We start from the raw sequence: 18682 nt of genomic DNA, 5'->3' as shown, positions 1-18682 counted from the left end.
GCACTAATCAGCCCGTCCCCAGCTGTGCCTTCCGACATTCTTCCAACTGAAATCGTCTCAATTTCATTGCAAGTTTTTCCATCGCCACGCTTGCTGTTGACAAAGTTTTGTGATTTTGCAACGAAAACGTTTTCCAAGGCACCCTGTTCGGATTTAAGAGATTTTCTGCTGTCGACGGTCATGTAGCCCGTGCAGCAAGCCGCTCACGTACACTGCGTGTCCTGTCACAGGACCATGCCCAAAGACCCAAAATCCAAGGGAATGGTGTCTCCAAAAACCTGCCATCAGTCATCAGGCAGCAACATGCATGTTTCTGGTTCTGTTTCTGTTTCTGCTGCTGCTTCTGCTTCTCCAACTTTTGCTGCCTGGTCGGGGGAACACAAATTGAGTTTGCTTTTCTTTCTCTGGTAAAATGTCACAGTGACTGTTGCAGCTGCACATTTTGCATATCGGTGCGAGGGAGTCGGAGACACCTTATTTGCTTTTTTGCACACTGTTTTGCATGTGTCGAGCCTCGGGGCATCGGTCACGTTGCCTTGATTGACTGACTATGGGACTGTAGACTTTTGGGTTCCGTCACGCTAGCAGCTTTTTGGTCTCTCTGCTGTTATACCTTTGATTGGCCTTCGTTTTTATGGCACTCCCCACACCCCACCCCAGACATAATCAGCTTCCATCATTGGGCACGACCATCGCTTTTATGTGTCCGCCTACAGCCATTAAGCTCCTTTGCAGCTTCTAGTGCCACAATGCCACAGATCCCCAAGGGGTCTGCCTCGAATGAAATCAATCATGAGCAGGCAATGCTGCACTTTTCACCTGTCCTTCATGGGCCCTTCATTGTGATTATTGCCAGAGAGAGGGAAAGACTTCGTGTGTGTGTGTTGCCACAACAGCAGCCACAACACACGTGTTGCCACTTTGCGTGTGTCGCTGCGTGCGTGTGCATGCCCACTGGTCTCACTGTGGTCTTGACCCACATTTCCATCACAATGCAAAATTTATCTGAAAAAGAATGCAAGGCAAGGAGCTCAAAATATGACAGCGCACAGCGTGCGTGGTGGGGCAGTGGCTTGAGGACCATTAGCGAGAGTACAAATCTCTGACGTTTGTTAAGTAATTGTGTCAGAAACAATATACACACATAAGAGTAGTGTTCCAGACGGTGGCACATGCTCGCACTCGTAATGAGCTCGTAATGTTCAGAAACTAGACTAGCCTCGGATGCTGAGCAATTCTAAATGCCCTACAAAAAGGATGCTAAAACGTGGAATAACTTTTGCTGAGTCCAACTTTTCGTAATGAGTGATAAAACTTAGATGGGATTAGGCACAAAAAGTTGTAATACTCTTACGAGAAGTACCTGGAACGGTCGCCTTTGTCAGCCAACTTTCACAATTACCTGCCTGGGTCTTTGTCATAAATCTACATTTTAATAATCACTTTGCTATGTTACTGTCCAAAAACATCTGCCAACTGCGGCTCCATTTTGATTTGAGTCTTACATAATGGCCGACACGACAGAGTGTCCCATAATTGCCAGGTTTTCTGTCCTTTTTTTCCCCTGTTTTCTGTAGTTAAGTTTCGTACTTTTGTGCGGTTTACCAAATAACGACAAATTGTGACAAATGAACCACGATAATAAGCTCGTAAATGGAATTTTTAAGCAGAAACTTTTGTCCTGCCAAAAAGACACGGAGATATGAGAAATGGGGTTGCGGTTGCCAAGATATTGCCATTACATTTTGGCCTTCTACGTTTGCTTCTTGCTGGCTCTGGCTCTTTGGCTCTGGTGACCATAAGAACTAAGCCCATTTTTCAATTTCCGTCAGAGCAAAGTCTTGCGGTTTCGTCCTGTTTTCGGGTTTGTTCTGGTCTGCTATTCGCAATCGATTGGACAAAGTTGGGTTTTGGCTGTTTCCTCAATTGCCGTTGGCTTATTATTGGAGAAAATAAATCTTCACGAAAGACAAACAGTTTCTGGGCAAACAGAAACAGAAATATCCCTATTACGAGTACAGTTTGAATATTTCCTGCTACAAATCCTCGCTTTGGTTTGGCGAAAATTTGTCGCAGACCGAAATGCGGCTTGCCTCCCATTAAGCCCGGAGGGAAACATGCCAAGTGACTGTTGGGTTTGGGTTAAATGGGAGCTCGCCAGGGAATTCAAAACGAACTTTAATTAATATTAATCCCTCGTACAAAAAGCTGCTTATGGCTTATTTTCTAAAATATAGCTAGACTCGAAACTGCCTGACTGCGAAACTCATTAAAAGTTGGCCCGACTTCCGGCTAATCCCAGCCCATAATTAACTAGATTAAAGGCTTGCATTAATTATGAGACATTGAGTCATGAATTATTATTAATTCTATCGGGAAAGTGTTTGCCAACAAATTTCAGCTCGATTCTCAATTTGTTGACTCTTGTCAGCTATGCATGAGCCATTTAAATTAAATGCAGCTGCACTCGGGTAAACATTTTCGTACTTGTTCGAGTGGGAAAATCCTCTATTTTATTTAGTCGAATTTCCCTCTCCTATGGCAATTAAATATTTATCGAGGGAACCTTGCTCAAGCTCCGATAAACACGTTGACCAGAGGACAACAGGCCTGTGGGGGAATTCCATGAAAAGGTGCTAAAATTGCTGAAATATTTAAACAAAACCAACTTGGCTTAAACACTGGAAAACAGCTAAACAAAATGCATGGCATGTCCAGGTCTCCCCGCTCTTCTGCTTCCCCGCTTCCCCGCTCCCCTGTAGACACCTCGTGACAAGCGGGCATTATCCATTCACATTAGAGGTCCGAGTCGGTGTCTGTTCCAGTCGCAGTCCCCGTGCCACTACGAGTCGCCCATGCACATTCTGTTGTCTGTTTTATTGGGTTGCCATTTGCCTTTGCTGCTGTCTACTTTGCGGGTCACGCTGCCTCCATCTGTGTGCTTGTGGATGTGTAAGTGCGGAAAGACACACAAAAAATCGCCAATTCAGCGGCCAAGCAATGTTCTTTGCAGCCTGCTCGGTGCGTGTTTCATGTCAATGTTGGCGCTGTCATTCTTCCTTTATTTCACATTTTTTTGTTGTTTCTTTCTGTCGCATGCTTTTTAGATCCGCCTTTTTGTTCGTGCCCCAGTGGCACGCGGGGGAACACCGAGGCAGCTGAACAAATACAACAAAAACAAGAGCACTTAACATTTTACTTAAATGGCTCTTGCCCCACCGCTGGCGCTGCTGGTGCTGCTGGTGCTGTTCGTGTTGCTTCAGTGTGTGTTTTGTGGGCCTCCTGGCGGTGTAAATGGAATTACAAGCTTGCTTAAAACCCAAAATCCAATTAGGAGAGCGCGCTGTGCTGCTGTTTTATCGCAGTTGCTGCTGTAGCTTGTCCGCTGACAACATCTGCCGGATGGTAGTTCCTTTCTGACACTTCCCCGCTTAATTCTTAGATGATGACAGAGTGACAATGCCGTCAAAATATTCAATTTTTAATGTCTTTTTCCTAAATGGATATTAAATATATCCAACAATATTAATGATGAAAGGATGAGCCCATTTACATAATATTCATCTGTTCATTTGCTCTCTTTTTAGTAATTTTTGGTTAACAAAACACGACTCTATTCGCGTGGACATCTCCTTAAACATCGCCTCCAGTGTGTGCATCGAAAATCAATCCATATCAGTTTCATTATTGCATGGGCATAATGTATCAATGTCGAATGGAAAGCAAAGCTCTACCAATTACAGCAAACAACGGGCCGAATGTAGTTCAAATTACCACAGCGCACTCGCACTTATTGGCAAATGTTGGTATTGTTCGGGAGTGCGGGGGAGTGTGAGCTGGGAGCATAAACTATAATTAGTGAGGGGTATGAAACTGCAGGGAGAACGAGGCCAGTATTGCCGTTTGTTGCCCGATCTGGGGCCATGCCACAGACCACCCAAAAACAAAGCGCCAGACAAACGAGTCGACCCAAAAGACATTAAGACCAAATGCGTAAGCCCACGTTCATGTTTGTGTATGGCTCATGTGTGCTTGTGTTTGATAGCCTTGTGCATTTGTGAATCGGTATGCCTCATGCACAAAGCAAGAGCATTACCAAAAGCCAGTAAGCCAAGACCTGGCGAAGCCGCAAACGTTATGACCAAAATGCGAAATGCACACAAGAAGCCACCATCCTCAAATGGCTCTCGATTTTTGTCCTTTCTGTGGGCCTCTGTGTGTGTGTGTTTTATGTGGCTGTGTGTGCGCTCCAATTTGCATATAATATGGCCAAAATCGCTGTGTTGGGCTTAGAAATGGCTCTGGCCATATGCGGGCTTCCTTGTTTGGCTTTCAGTTTTTCCTTTACTCTCCCGAGTCGCCGCCCCGAGGCTCTCTGCACGAAACAACGGCCATTGTGTTGACTGTGGCTCCACGATGTTGCTGCTGATATTGTTTTCGGAACCCAGCCTTATAGGCCAGAAGTTTACAACTAGGCCAACGCCATTAGCTTGTCGCTGGAGCGCGATAGCTGTGAATAATGATGAAGTTCCAACTGCTTTGAAGGAGTTAAATGTTCGCGCAAAGTGAGCGAATTGGATTACATTTTGGAGCGGCAAGAAACATTAAGGACTAAAGTGTTACGGCCAACTGGAAAGCATCTTGCTACAGACATCCACAAGCTAGTAGCGACTTCCACCTATAATTAAGTGTGGGCTCAGTGACAAAGCCGAATGAGTGAGTCTCTGCGCGGTTCCTCTTCTTTGAGATCTCGTGCGAGCCTAATTAGCCGTCTCAGATATGTGTGTAAGGGGAGGGTTACTTCTCTAGAGACACGCCCTGCACTATAATTAAGCCTACAATGGGCAAAGAGGAGGCGAAACAGAGAGAGGGGCAGAGATAGAAAGGGACACAGGGAGGCGCTGTGGAAGTGGGAGCCTCACGTGAGCTTGGGCTGAAGAGAAACTGTCGTCTAACAGCTACTGAGAGCCCCTGACACAGTCCTCCTTGCTTATGCGCCTCGGTGACAGTTTCCTCCAAGTTTTTAATGAGCGCAGAAGGAGGAGGAGGAGGAGGCTTTCTCTATCGCCTGCTCTGCCCTCGCCTTGGGTGTGCCCCAGCCAAATTATGGCTAAAAACTGTCAGTGGCTGTAACATCCTAATAGGGTTAAGTTGCTCGCTTCTCCTCGCAGCTCCAACGCTTTGCAGATTTTTGTATTATTTATGGGAATGCTGTGGATCTGTGGAGTTAACGCTTTGAATATCCCAAGGGTGGGACCATCTCATTCGCAGGCAAAGGCTGATATGAAACTTTTGCTTGTTTTTGGCAAGTGACAAACACTTTTGGTTGCCTCACACTCGAAAATGGATTGCACAACACGAAAAGTTTGCTTGTGCGTAATTTCAGCCTGGAAGTGGAAGTGGAAGTGGAAGTGGAACCCTGCTGCTTCGGCAAACAATGTGTGAAAGAAGGAATCGAGAATGCTCTGGGGAGCACACAGATGGGAGCTGTAAAGCAGAAATGCTGGAAACTTTATCCACAGTTGAGCGGGGATCAGGCAGCCACAGAAAGAGCAGCATTGTCAGCACTGGGTCCGTGGGTCAACCTTGCACTTACCTTTGTCGTTCGGATCGAACTCAGCCTCGAGCTCTGCCTTGGTCTGCTCTGTCGAGGAGCCGGCTGCCTCTTCGACCTCTGCGGCGGCTGCGGCTGCGGCGGCGGCGGCACCATTGTTGGTCACAGTTTTGGTTTCCGATTTTTTCATGGTTTCTCTCACTTTGTGGCCTCGAAAGACTGCTTGAATTTTTGTTGCGGCTTTTGCTGTAATTAAAAGTGGACACCAAAAGACAAAAGAGAGAGAAAGAACGAAAAGAACTATTAATTTTTGGTTAAGAGTGCAGAAAAGTTTCTCTTTTATTGGAAACTCGATAAGAAAGAAAGGACTTGGATCAATTCTCGTGTGCAATGAGTCAAGTTTGGCTATTCTTTTGGCCCATCCCAGACATTTTACTCCACTTTCAATGCAGCGCTCTCAAATAATTAACTTCAAAGGAATTCTTCAGCCTGCCTGCCCCCGGGGGTTAGCCAATCGATTGCGAGACGAGCTCAAGGAATGCTCAGAATTTCTGGCCCCCTGCCAGAGCCGAGTCAACAGAAAATGGCAAAAGGGAAAGTTCGCTTCGGCTAATAAACTTCAAGCGCAAGTTTCGTGAGGCAGAAGGATAAAGAAGTAAAGAGGAGAGACGGAGAATTAAATGGAGGAAGGCTTTGTATAATAAACAGAGATATATCGAGCATGTTCCGACGAGCATTCGCACTCCAGTGCTGCTTCTCCCGGGTCAGCATTCATTTTTTATGGCACTTTTCACGCAGATACCGAGAAAAAAACAAAATGCTGCCGTCCTTGAATAAGTTATAATAAATTGACACGTGAGGCTTTTGGTACGGGCATTCCTGCCAAACACTATCAATAAGGAAAAGGCATCGGCAACGGCAACGGCAATCGCAACGGCAAAAGCGAAACCGAAACAGAGGAAATTTCTAAAAAAGAAAAATGGTAGTTGTTTGTGCCTGGCACAAGGCTGCCGCAGCAGCAAGGGGCACGGCATGGGCATGTGCATGGGTCTATGGCGCTGATGCAGAGTGTGGCAAGGTTGTCCCTGTCAAGTGGCGAGTGCTATGCTTTTAATAGCTGCCCACAGCGGCCGAAGTGCTCTCCGGCTTGCCCATTAAATCATCGAATATTCCCTCCTGCCATCAAGATGCGAGCCGAACGGCATTGAGCCGCGTTCTGGCCTCGCTTTAAGGCTCGCTCACACTGGGATAGTAGTAATCGAATTTATGCATTTTTATGGCATGCAGCGAGTTCTTTGGCCATCGGAACTGTCATCAAATATACACATATCCCATTCATAATGAAACACATTTTTGTATTGCCATAAACAATTGATAAAAACTCTTGGTTGCCAGCAGATGCTGTTTGTTTTTTCTTTTTTTCCATCAACAACAAAAAAATGCCACAGTTTTACGCCAAATTGAATTTATTTGTCTCCCATCTGTTTCCTTAATTCAGGAAAATTGTATAAGCAAAATGGAAATTGCATTAAAATGTAAAATGTGTTTTTACATATACGAGTATCCCGCCCGCATTCAATAAATCTTCAAAAAGCTGAACCCAAGCTTCTAGCACTCAAAGTAGTAAAAAGCATATTCCAATCAATTTGTTGGCTTAAAAAACACGTTGTTTTAAGAGAAGATTTTAGCATACACATTTGCATAAATTTAAAACATATTTCCACTTGCATTTGTTTTATTTGTGCATCAACATTAATCCAGCTGCAACACGCCGGATGGGCTAATGAGCACAAACCACTGTCTACCTCTAATTAGAAACTAAAAGTGAATAATGAAAAGGTTTACTCCGCATTTGGTGTGGCAGCCTAATGGCCTTGGTTTTAGTGTGGCCATCAAACTCAGCGCATTATGTGGATTTCTATGTGTGGTGTGGGACACGGCAAGGTTATTTATTAAATAAATATTGCATGCGCCTCATTAAACTTGGCAGCAACAGAAAAAAACGAAGGCAGGCGCTAAAAAATGGCCAAAAAGCTCTCATGGTGCTCTACGTTTCCCTCCCGCCCCAAATGCCAAATAAAATTGGATAACCGCAAAAGGTAGATGGAGGAAGTGGAAGTGGAAGGCGAAGGCGAAGGCAGCAAAGGTAGATGGGAATGGCACACTCTCACACATTCACACCTGTGTCTCTCGCGCCGGAACATCGACACGCGAAACAGAGGAGTACGAGTATATCTGTATGTATAATATAAAGTGCCTGACACTAAACGCAGCACGCACCCAATTACACACGACGTATCCGCAGTTTGGTGCCAGGAACAGGCTCTGCGCGTGGCAGCCCCCCATACGGCCTTTGCTCATGGTTAATTCATTCATAATTTGCCATTTGGCAAGCAATAACCCGAAACCATTTCCGTTTCCGACCAGAAGAATCTGATTAAATTTGTCAAGCTGCGAGTGCTTCCTGCTCTTCCTGCTACGCATCCCCAATCCCCATCCCCCTCCTCTTGCACATCCTGTCAGCCCCTGTTTGTGGAAGTTCTGAGCTGCTTGGCAGGAATATGAATGGCGTCCAGTTCCGGGTACTACGACGGTGCCACAATGACCAAGCAAAGTTATTTACGTAATTAAAATTCACAACCGAACCGTCCCTTGCATTCCGTATTCCTCCTGTAACTTTTTCTACTACTCGTACTTGGACAATTTCCATTTCAAAAACATTATTTTTTGTCCTAATTAATTGAATTTCAGTGGCATCTGTGCAGTCTTGGCTGCTGTCAGGGCAGATATGTATAGTTATGCTGTTGCCGGCAAAGCAAAATTGTCCCCTGCTAATGGAAATTAAGCTACAGCGAGGGACATTTGCTGGCGCTGTGGGGATTTCAGCAGAACTGCTCGACTTTCTCTAATTGATTGCCCGCTGCTAGTGCCACGGTAATGAGGCAACCCCCACAGAGCAGAGGCTTAACCCTGACCTATGAGCAAGGGTGGTGGTCGGGGAGGGTTTTCCATTCCTGGAATATTCTAGTAAATTTCTTTCAATCACAATGCGCCCAGCCAGCCCAGCGGTTATCTGCAACAAATGACTCGCAATTTATTATTTTAATTAAATCGTTAACTGTCGGGGGGGCTGGTGCATTTGTACAAGGAATTTCAGCTGCCATTACGGCGTGCAGCACAGGTGCTGGCACAAGAAAAAGTAATACGAGCAATGGCAGGGTGTTGCAGGGGTAAAAAATGCTAAGCTGAGGGAGGCACAGAATGCCTGTGGAATATTAAAACGAATGAGTTATGCAGGAGCAAAAGAGACAGCAAGAAACTTGGCCCTGATGCCTCTTGGCCTTAGAGCCATAAACTCGGAGAAGAGACGGGCCCAGGGCTTAAATAAATAAGCAAACAACGGATGGGGAAGCATGAAGTGAATCCTGTTTCGCTCTAAGTATTTTCCCCCTCTCCCTTTCGTGAGAAATTTGAAATGATTTCTCACTTCTACATATACAAAAGCAGAGTTGATAGTTCTTTAAGTGATTTTAAGGTCGACTTTTATGGAATTTCACGGTTAAACCAATGTAAAGTCAGTTTCCCAGACTGGTAATGAATTCAGTTGCCAAACTGGCAGACCAATTCCCAATGTAACTCTGATAACTCTTTTAATTCCAGCTCGCTTATGCTGCCATATAATTTCCAATTATAAGTGAAATGCAAACACTTCCATCCCATATTCATGGCCGCCGGCTCTTTGGGATTCCCACAATCCTCGTTAACCTGTCGGTGAGTTTGACAAAGTCCATTAAATGTTCATATGGTGCTTGGCAAAACTTTTCCCCATTTAGATTCACTTATCCAGCCACTTGGGTCCATCATCAGGACATCAGCACACACACACACCCACACCCGGAATTGATTGTACCCACTTTTTGCGGTGTAAGCAAAGGGATTAGGAAGAGCAGTAGGAGTGGCCATAGGACTGTGATCATTTGTTGCCAAATTGTCGGCACTCACATGCGATTGTGGTGTACCTGCTCGATGCGAGTGCTTATTTATGAGGCCAGTCACGGGGTCACGAGCACAACTGTTATTCCACAACTACTAAGTCTCGATTTATACAGTTGACATTCCTAATTTATTGCCGTGACTCTGTTTGCCATGTTCGCTGCTCGCTGCCCCCATTATTCCCCTTCTCACGCATATTTTCCATAGTGCGTGCCATTTTTGCCGCCACCCATGGATGACCTTGAGGGGTGGGGGGCTGAGCAATCGATATCAGTTTTATAAAACGCGAATGTTAATCAGGTGAACGTTTTGCTAACATTGTTATAGTTGTTGTTGCTGGCGTGCGAAAGGGAAATGTTTGTCGCACGTGCCGCACAAATAGCAGGCGGTTGGGGCACATTTCTTGGCTATTGATTGCACTTCACTGCTAAGGGGTATCCCTATGCCAGAAATGTAGAAATTATCGGAATTTATGTGATGTCATTATGCCCGACTAGGGATCGCCCCTAATTGCAGGGGCTTTGCCCTGTCCGAGTTATGTGCAGAGTGCCGGGCCTGGACAGGCGGATTGTGCCATAAATTACAGGCTCTTATCTGAGTTATATGTGACTTGCCAACACTCTCATTCAGACGGGCAGCCGTAATGAACAGGCTTTGCATAATTAAATCCTGGCCAACCACAATTCCCCATTATTCCTAGGAGCACAGCTCGGGGTAGACTCTCGCATGCGTAAGGGGGAGCGGGCGAAACATTATTCATGTGTGTACGAGTTGCGATAAAAACCCACTTCCCGGCAAACATTCTCCATTCAATTGTTCATTAATTTCTATAGAAATCCATTGTTCGTTTTTCAATTGCCATTCGAATTGTGTATTAGCTCTGTGATACCCTGTAGCAATCTCCTCCGGTTGACTGGCTAATTTGATTATTCCATTCCAGATATGACTACTCTTATGTAGTCTGTCTTCTGTCTGCCCACAATCGCTTTCGATTAGGCTGTCAGCTAAGAGCCCAATCAGCTAATCGACACACAATCGATTTTCTACGGATTGATGCCTGTGTAAACTTACTGAAAATTACGCACACGGGCCTGAAGGGACAATAAAAAGTTCAGCTACTTGTTATGCAAGCTGTGCAGAGTCCTTGGAAATTATGAAAATGGAAAAGATGATGACAGCTGTGAGCGAGCGTCCTGCCCCACAGGGGAACTCGTTGGGAATCCAGCCGCATAGGCTGGTCACGTTTCATTCCAGAAAAGAACGAAAAATAAATAAACCCATTTGTTAACTATTTGACTACGTGTCCAGAACATTTCACTCGACAAACCGTTAGGCCTCGAGCAAAGCTTTAACTCTCTCATTGAAGTTGGTGTTGGAGTGGAAGTTTGTCGGACGCTTTCTACTTGGAAATGCAATTAAACAGTTGCAATAGTTGTGGAAAGTTTTCAATTAAATTAGCACAACTTTGGCGCTTCTCTAAATGTTGAAGTGCTCGGCAAGAAAAGCAATCAACAGCAAGTTGGCTATCATTATTCATTTAAGCCCGCCAACAGGAAGGAAAGGATGAACTGGCAAATTAAAGAGTTACTGAAGGACTTTGATTTTCTAGATACAATTTAAAACTGTGGCCTGAGATTCAATGCCTGCCGGATGTGCTCTCGCTCAGCCCTCCTCCGCCTTCCATTAGCATATTTCCGGTCTATTTATGAAGGCGCTCCGATCCGATCCGCTACGCTCCGCATGCGCCATCCATGTATGCCCCTACAGGAGCTCTCTACCCCAGAGTTGCAAGCGTTGTTAATATTTATTATTAAAATGCTACTCAAAAACTCGCCTCCAACTTTTGGCAACAAATTTAAAACAGTCCGCAGGCGAAAGGCGAACGCCAACGCAGCACAAAAAGTTGGCCATAAAGAAATGAACGGCAAGAGGGAAAAAATTCCACCCACCGACAGTCCAGTCCCATTTGCCTTTTTTCCCCCAGTATGTATTCATTTTTCATCTCTAGGTGCGGGAAGGGAAAGGGCTGAAAAACTATGTGGACTGGTCCTGAAACTCCGGCCTTCAAAAGTTATATTTATTAATAAAGAATCCACTCGTTCTACCTCTTGCTCTGCGCATCTATCTACGAGCATCCCCCTACTCCTGCTTCTGCTCCTCCTCTGTTTGCCACTCGAATAGCTGTCCTTTTGTGGAGGCCAATTGAAATTGAAACTGATGTACGTCGATGACGCGGAGAGCCAGCCACACGGTGGCAACAGGCGGCCAGAACCCATAAAAACCAAGTGCAGGAGTGCAAAGGGTTTGCCCTGTGGTGGTCCTTGGGCATTTGGGACTGCGAGCAGCCAAAGTTCATGCCGAGCCAGCGGTAACTGCGTTGGGCTGGCATGCCAAAATGCAATTTGCTGACTGGTGCTCCTGGTCGGGGGTCCCATAATTGCCAAGTCTTTTGATGCCCACCCCCACCGAAAGGGTCATTGAGGTATTCTTTATCACTCCATATTAATCATGGGACATAGGTGCAAGATACTCGAATGGTTATGATGCATGCAAGGCATGATGGGAAGGACTGGAAAGCACAGCGCTACAGCAATGTGAAAAATTTAAGCTCGCGGGATAAATTCTCGTACTCTCTGCAGGCATTCTATATGTACCATATTTAAACTGTTTCTCTTTCTGAATGTTCATGGTCAGTTTCCATTTGGTTCCTTCGTTCAGTTCTCAAAGGGTTTGAGAGTTAATTGCGAGCTGACATGCGAAAATTAAGTTTTCACCTTGTAATGTGCAATGTATAAAACAAAAAACATAAAAGAAACTTTCTAAAGAGTCATGCTTATGAGGGAATCCTTTCCTTTGCCCACGTTTGCTTTTTCCTACATTCATTATTTTTCCGTGCAGCAGCAGCAGCAACAGCAGCAGCAGTTTCCGTTGCCATTTTGTGGTTTTTGTTTGGTTTCTTGTTGTTTCCTTTTATTTCTTTGTTTTTTTTTGTTCCCCCTGATGCGTGAGCTATTGACTGCCATTGCTATTGTTGCCATTGCCAGAGCTTTATATTTATGGTGGCAATTTATACCTAAACTTCCCTTCTACTCTCTCTTCTCGTTCTCCATGGCCTGCCACATTTTGTTTATGGCTGTTGGCGTCTTTTGTTTGTGGTTAAGTGCGTTGGTTATTGTTTTACTCGCACTCGTTTATGAACACTAATGCCCGAGTGTCAGTTGAAATTATCAAAACAGCCAAAACAGCCAAATGTGCAGAAATATATCTGCAATAAGTATTTAGTACTGGAAATCTCCTTGTGGCTCAACACACACTGTGTTGTCTAAGAGTTTAATTGAATATACCAACAAAGCAGCTTAATTAACTGCTTCTTGTCAGGGGTCTTAGCGCCATTCCACCTTCTGGGTCGAGTAGAACTGGGTCAATCCCAGTCAAGCTGTCTTCCAATACGAGCCACTGTCAGTGTCACAGAATAAATGACAAATAAGAGCCGAACTAAGTCAAATGAAGTGGCATGTCACGTGGCTCCGTTTGTGCCCCCAAAAGAGACCCGGTCGCAACATTTCTCTTCCATTTGCGCTGACAAAGAAAGCCTGTCCGAGCGACCACTCAATTAAGCCGCTGGAGCAGGCAGAACGAAGTCCAGAATTAAATTAACTCATGGATGTCGTCCCCCGAAGAGTCATAGCAAATGTGAGTGAGTGGGGATTCCCCACTCCATTCGCATTCCCCACTCACTCCTGAGTAGACCCGGTCCAGTGCAAACATGCAAATGCAAACATTACATGGGGAAAGGAAGCGGGTCAGGGTCCGGGTCTCAAGTGTCATTTTGTCATTTTGTGGGGCATGTATCAAGCAAGGAAATGGAAGAACAACAACCGCATCAATACCCCAAGCAAACGAAACCACAAATTTCTCAGCCCATATGGCTAATCGAGAGAGCACACAATCGGAGGGGAGAGGGTAAAATAAGCTGCCAAAACAAAAAAAAACATAGAAGATAAAACATTGTTTATTGGCAAGCCAAAGAGGATGTTGGGCAGCATCCATTTTAAAAGAATCTCCAAAATGATTAACTAGAATTGCCCAACAGTGAGTGCGTTCAACTTCCATGTCGGATGTGGGCCAACAGCAGATATGGCCAGAACGGCAGCATAAAGTGGCAGACCATGAAAATTGCAGCTGTTGAGTGGAAACTCTAAGCCGACTGGAATTTGTGTGTTTTGCTGTTTTCGGTGTGTGTGTTTATGTGTCTTCTTGTATTTGTATTTGTGGTAGAAGAGCCAGGCGAATGGGAGGAAATGGGAAGGAGCAGCTCAGCCCCAAAGCAGCTTACCAAAATGGTTTGTCACTCCAAGTGTTTGCCCACTGACAACAGCCAGCAGCAGAGTTTGCCAGCACAAACAAAGTGTAGATATGCGAAAAGTCAATTTTAAAACAATTTTCGCAACATTTCAAGCGGAAGAGTCAACGCGAAAGGAATCGAATCCAATATCGATGAAAGAGGGAACTAATTGAAAATTCCCCCTCCCTGCCGAGTAAATAAACTTTCTCTATGCTCTGCTCTATTTTAGGCAGCTTGGCTATATGCTAGGTAAATATTTCTCAAACACTCTAAAGATATCTATCACGTGGCACTTGCTTATTTGAAGTGAATGCGAGTGCAGTCTGTGCTCCTGCTGCAACATGCAGCTTGTCCAAATTGATTTTATGCTCGAAATACTCTTGGCTTATTTGCATTTCAATGTTGTCGCAATTAAATATTAAAATCAATTAAAGTCCTCCCGGCAGCTGCTTTGACTCTCTCTCAGCAATGGATATTTTTGTGTGCTTTGGGAATTCTTCTAATGTGGAAACTGCAGCCTGCAGCCATGATATCATTTCATTATACGAAAATGGCAAGGCAAGCCACAAACGTAAACCAACAGTTCGACGACACTAGAGGGGGATTCCTTTTAATGGGCGTATCTGACGAGCCATAAAATTAGACGAGTGGGAAGCTCAACCCAGATTAAACTGTCAAAATTAATGTGCACAGAATATCTGCAAGTTTATGTATTCCGCATTTAGCAAAAGAAATTCCTTGAGAGATTCCAACCAATTGAATGAGATTCATTCTCTCATTCCGTTCTCGAACCAGGGCCATAAATCAGGGGAGGGAGTATTTCCCGCAGAGTCTCCACACATTTCATATTTACATGGAATGCTGTTTACTTTTCACTAGTTTTTGTTCTCGAAAGTCAAACAAGCCAAAGCTAGAGCCACAAAAATAGCACATAACCAAGTGGAAAGTGGAAAGTAAAGGGAAGCAGAGTCGAGGCGGGTGAGACAGGGGGAGCGTCAAATTTGTTGCCTCAACAATTTCCAAGAGGGAGGAAAAACGAATGCAAAAGCAACAAGAACAAGAACAAGAACGAGAGGAAGAAACGAAAAATGTGGCCAAAAAGGAATGGCGACCCTTTTGGCCTGCAGCTCTGTGGGCTGCCGGGCTCCACGATTCAAAGGTGGATAATAAAAAGGGATTTACAGTTATGAGCACAAACATGCCGTAAAGCAAATAAATGGGAGCGCAAATCCAAGAGAAGGTGGCAAATGCTTGTATTTGCAGGACTTTGGAAGCTCCGTCCTGGACAAACACGACACAAATCCCAATCCAATTAAAGAGAAAGCAATGCCACGGAAAAATCGCTCCAGCCTTGGATTCTCCTCAAAAGTGAGATGGTCGTTTGATAACGTCCAAGTAGAGCGCTCAATTTAATTAGTTACTTGATGACGAAACGCAACGGGACAGATAACCCAACGCCCTGCACCCACTTCCGCCATCGATGGAGGAGCAGGAGGAGGCCAAAAGCTTTGCCACTCTAGGGATCCAACCGATTAACAAAGGCCAAAAGCAGCAGCAGCTGCTCGTCGCTTTGGCTAGCATTGTGTTGATTGAAGAGTTCGTGGACAGTTGCATTGTCAGCAGAGCAGAGCACAACATGCAACAAAGGGTTCCTCTATGGGGCATGACACACTTTATACTCTTCACAATTGAAGGGCCCCAGCCCATTCAACAGTGTGTATTCAGTATTCAAAAGTGTTTCCTAACGGAAACCAAAGTGCATAAATTGTGGGAACACTGTGTGGGTGTGTACCCATCATGTTTGTGGGCTATCTAGTGCAGGGTATCCTCTCTGTCGCTGCACTCTGCGGCGCGACTTTCCCTTGAATATATTCGAGTTTGCCGCCTTATCGAAAATGGGGGCGTTACGACATTATCAGCGCCTGCATCTACGTCATTGCACATTAAAATTGCAAAAAGTACTACACAGTCGAGTGGGTCCTGGGCGGCGGAGGTCCTTCAGGCAGCACACAGACACACAAACACACACAGAGAGAGAGAGAGAGAGAGAGAGAGAGAGAGAGAGCACCACGTAAGACTTTCAATCAGAGTGCATTGAAACGGAAATTCTGCGCTGCAGCGCAGAAAGGCAGGAAATACATGCTCGATGGCTCGATGGCGGACTGACTGAAGGACTAAAGGACCAAAGGACGCAGACAGACGAGACGATACCCATGTATTGAGTAACCCACAACATAGGGGGTACGGGTCCCAACTAACTGTATCAAATGGCAGCCAAAGCAATGTCCCAAGAACGGTTTACGACGTGAACTCCTTGCTTTGTGCTGTGCTTGAGTGAAGGAGTGAAGGACGCAGAGGAGTAGGTGGCGGCCTCTTGGTTGGCCATAACGAGGTTGCTGTCAGTTCGTTACTGTGGCAGCAACTTTGCCGCTTTGCCACCGACTTTGCATACTTTGAACTTTGCCAATACATTAGCTTGTTGGCCGTTTTGTTTGCTGCTGGCGACTGGCGACTGGCTGCAGCCAATTTTACCCCAAAGGGAAAAGTCAAAAGTATTGACTGAGAGTCAACAGACTGACTGATTGACAGACCGTCTCTGGGAAAATCTGAGCATCTGGGCATGAATGCCGTTTGGCACATTATCTGGATAGGACACAAGGTTGCCGAGGGTATGCGATGATATCTGCCAAGATTATTGACTGCCTGGAAATGGGACTCGAAGCAGAATACAAAGGACAGTGGAATAATTGATGAGCTCTGCTTAGCTTTCGACGAGTTAAGCGACTAGTTAAAGGTTCAATCTTGCTTGTCTTTCGCTTGTAGTAAGACATTGCCAAATCCCCTTTACATCCGCACACTCAAGCAACATTTCAGATCCATTTAGAGACATTTTTTAGCTTTCAATTTCCTGGCTGAGCGGATTAATGGTGCACAACCGAAGCTCAAAACAGGAAAACTCACGGAAAACAAATTCCACTTAATGACCGAAAATCCCTAACTGAAATAAATTTGATTTTATTGACTGCGAATCAGAAGGCAGGCAGCGCCGAAAAGCGATTTGAATTTCCCAGACAATGGCCGTGCCTGATTTAGGAAATTACATTTGCCGCCCTGCCACGCATACGCCGAAACAAATGAATTATGATGTGGCCAAACAAACAACAACAACAACAACAACAAAAAGAAGTGATTTCCTTTGTGCCAAGCCATTGAACGGGGGATCCTGCCCGCTTACCCAAGGCCCACAGCAGGAGCCATGACACGTGCGTTTGGGCCCTGTCAACGGTGCGAATAAATCTTTTCAGGCTACCCAATACTGATGACTATCCCCCACCATCGTAGCTCTTTCCTCTTTCCTTTTCCTGTGCTGGTTAAAAGTTCTTGGGGCTCCCACTGCTATTAAATATTTAGGCAATTTGTAGATCTATAGCGATTTGGCCCTAATGTGGGTTATATTTATGAGCATGCCCTGAATAATTCACCTTGCCCCGCCTCCTGGTCTGGTCCGCTCTGACCTAACCTGGACAGATTCCTGTTGTGAGTCCGGTTTGGTATTCCATTTGGCGTTCATGTTCGTGTTCGTGTTGGGCTGCGTAATTTATTGACCACATCTTTCAATATTTAATTGAATACGGTGTCGCAGGGCTAGACAAATGGCCAGTGCCAGTGGCACTGACGATGCGTGCTGTCAAAAGTGCGGCACTAAATTGCAGGCCACTTAGCAGTAGGAGCTGTGGCAGTGGCAAGTGGTAGCCCCAGCAGGAGGCCTTTGCCTGCTTTATTAATAGAAGTCCAGAATGGCCCCAGCTGCCAGGGAAAAATGGGTAGTATCCAGTTCGAAATAGATTTGAACTTTCGCAAAGAGTCGATTGTTTGAAGGGAAAAGGATATTGTGTTACTTTTTGTCAAACGGAGCTTGCCATCGAAAATCTGTTCGGGGCAAGTTTATCTCAATCTCACCTTCAGAGTCGAGCGAAACCCAAGTCAAGTTTGTGCCAGGGACTTGTCGCTAGTCATTCGAGATGCAAAGTCAACACGAGTGCAGCCCCCACTCCTCGGAGAATTCCAAGGAAAGCTGACCCAGCAACGCGGCGTATGAGCAACGTGCCCCGAACCGCTCATGGAGTGGCGCAATTTCACGGCCCGATTGAAGAACAAACAACTGGTAGCGGGTAGCTGGTGGCTGTTTCAGCTGTAGACAAGTAACTGTTTGTCATTGGCATTAATTATGCGGCATGAGAGACCAGAGGAAGAACTGGGGGACAAGAAGCAGTGCCACAGAATGCCTTAGCGAATGTGTCATATCAGGTAAACTTTTGCAGCATAATTTGACAGACTTGAAAGGCATTTGTGGCCACAGAGAGCAACTGAGGCATGATATGACACACTCAGATACATATGTGTGCACCCCCCTTCTGTTGTCATAGTGTGTTTGGAATTGAATTATAGCAAACCGAATGCGCAGCACAAAAGTCAAGCTCAGAGCCATCAGGCGGAGCACAACACGTTTCCAATTTGTTGGGATATATCCAATATATGTACATGCATGGTGCGGGACAGGGGCAAGCTGCGGGGTTTTGTGTGTCACTTGACATTTGTATAAACAGAGGGAGGCAGGCTACAGGATACAATATGAAATGCTGCCAGGACATTCATGACGGTGTCCCATTCTTCGCTCTGTTTTGTTGTTATGCGCCTGAATGATTTCTTTTGTGAAATTGATAACTCTGTATATATGATACATGTACATATATGTATATGTGGGTGTTTTTCTGTACAGTCAGTCAGTG

The 18682-nt window shown here is 45.3% G+C and overlaps 1 protein-coding gene across 3 annotated transcripts in view; it reads right to left on the bottom strand.

Annotated features, from left to right (window-relative positions):
• Positions 1-18682, bottom strand: part of LOC117891516 — a 34393-nt gene that overhangs the window by 2896 nt on the left and 12815 nt on the right. For 2 of the 3 annotated variants that reach the window (XM_034797011.1, XM_034797012.1), the window contains exon 2: positions 5597-5800. In XM_034797011.1, the coding sequence (XP_034652902.1) occupies positions 5597-5800 (204 nt within the window). Of the gene's footprint in view, positions 1-5596; positions 5801-18682 lie in introns of those variants that run through there. The other variant, XR_004648631.1, reaches the window with a different exon arrangement.

This window comes from Drosophila subobscura, chromosome E (assembly GCF_008121235.1).
Source record: "Drosophila subobscura isolate 14011-0131.10 chromosome E, UCBerk_Dsub_1.0, whole genome shotgun sequence".
In the NCBI taxonomy this organism is placed as follows: Eukaryota; Metazoa; Arthropoda; class Insecta; order Diptera; family Drosophilidae; genus Drosophila; species Drosophila subobscura.
Note: the sequence above shows the minus strand (reverse complement) of the source record. Positions and strands in the feature narration are given on the sequence as shown.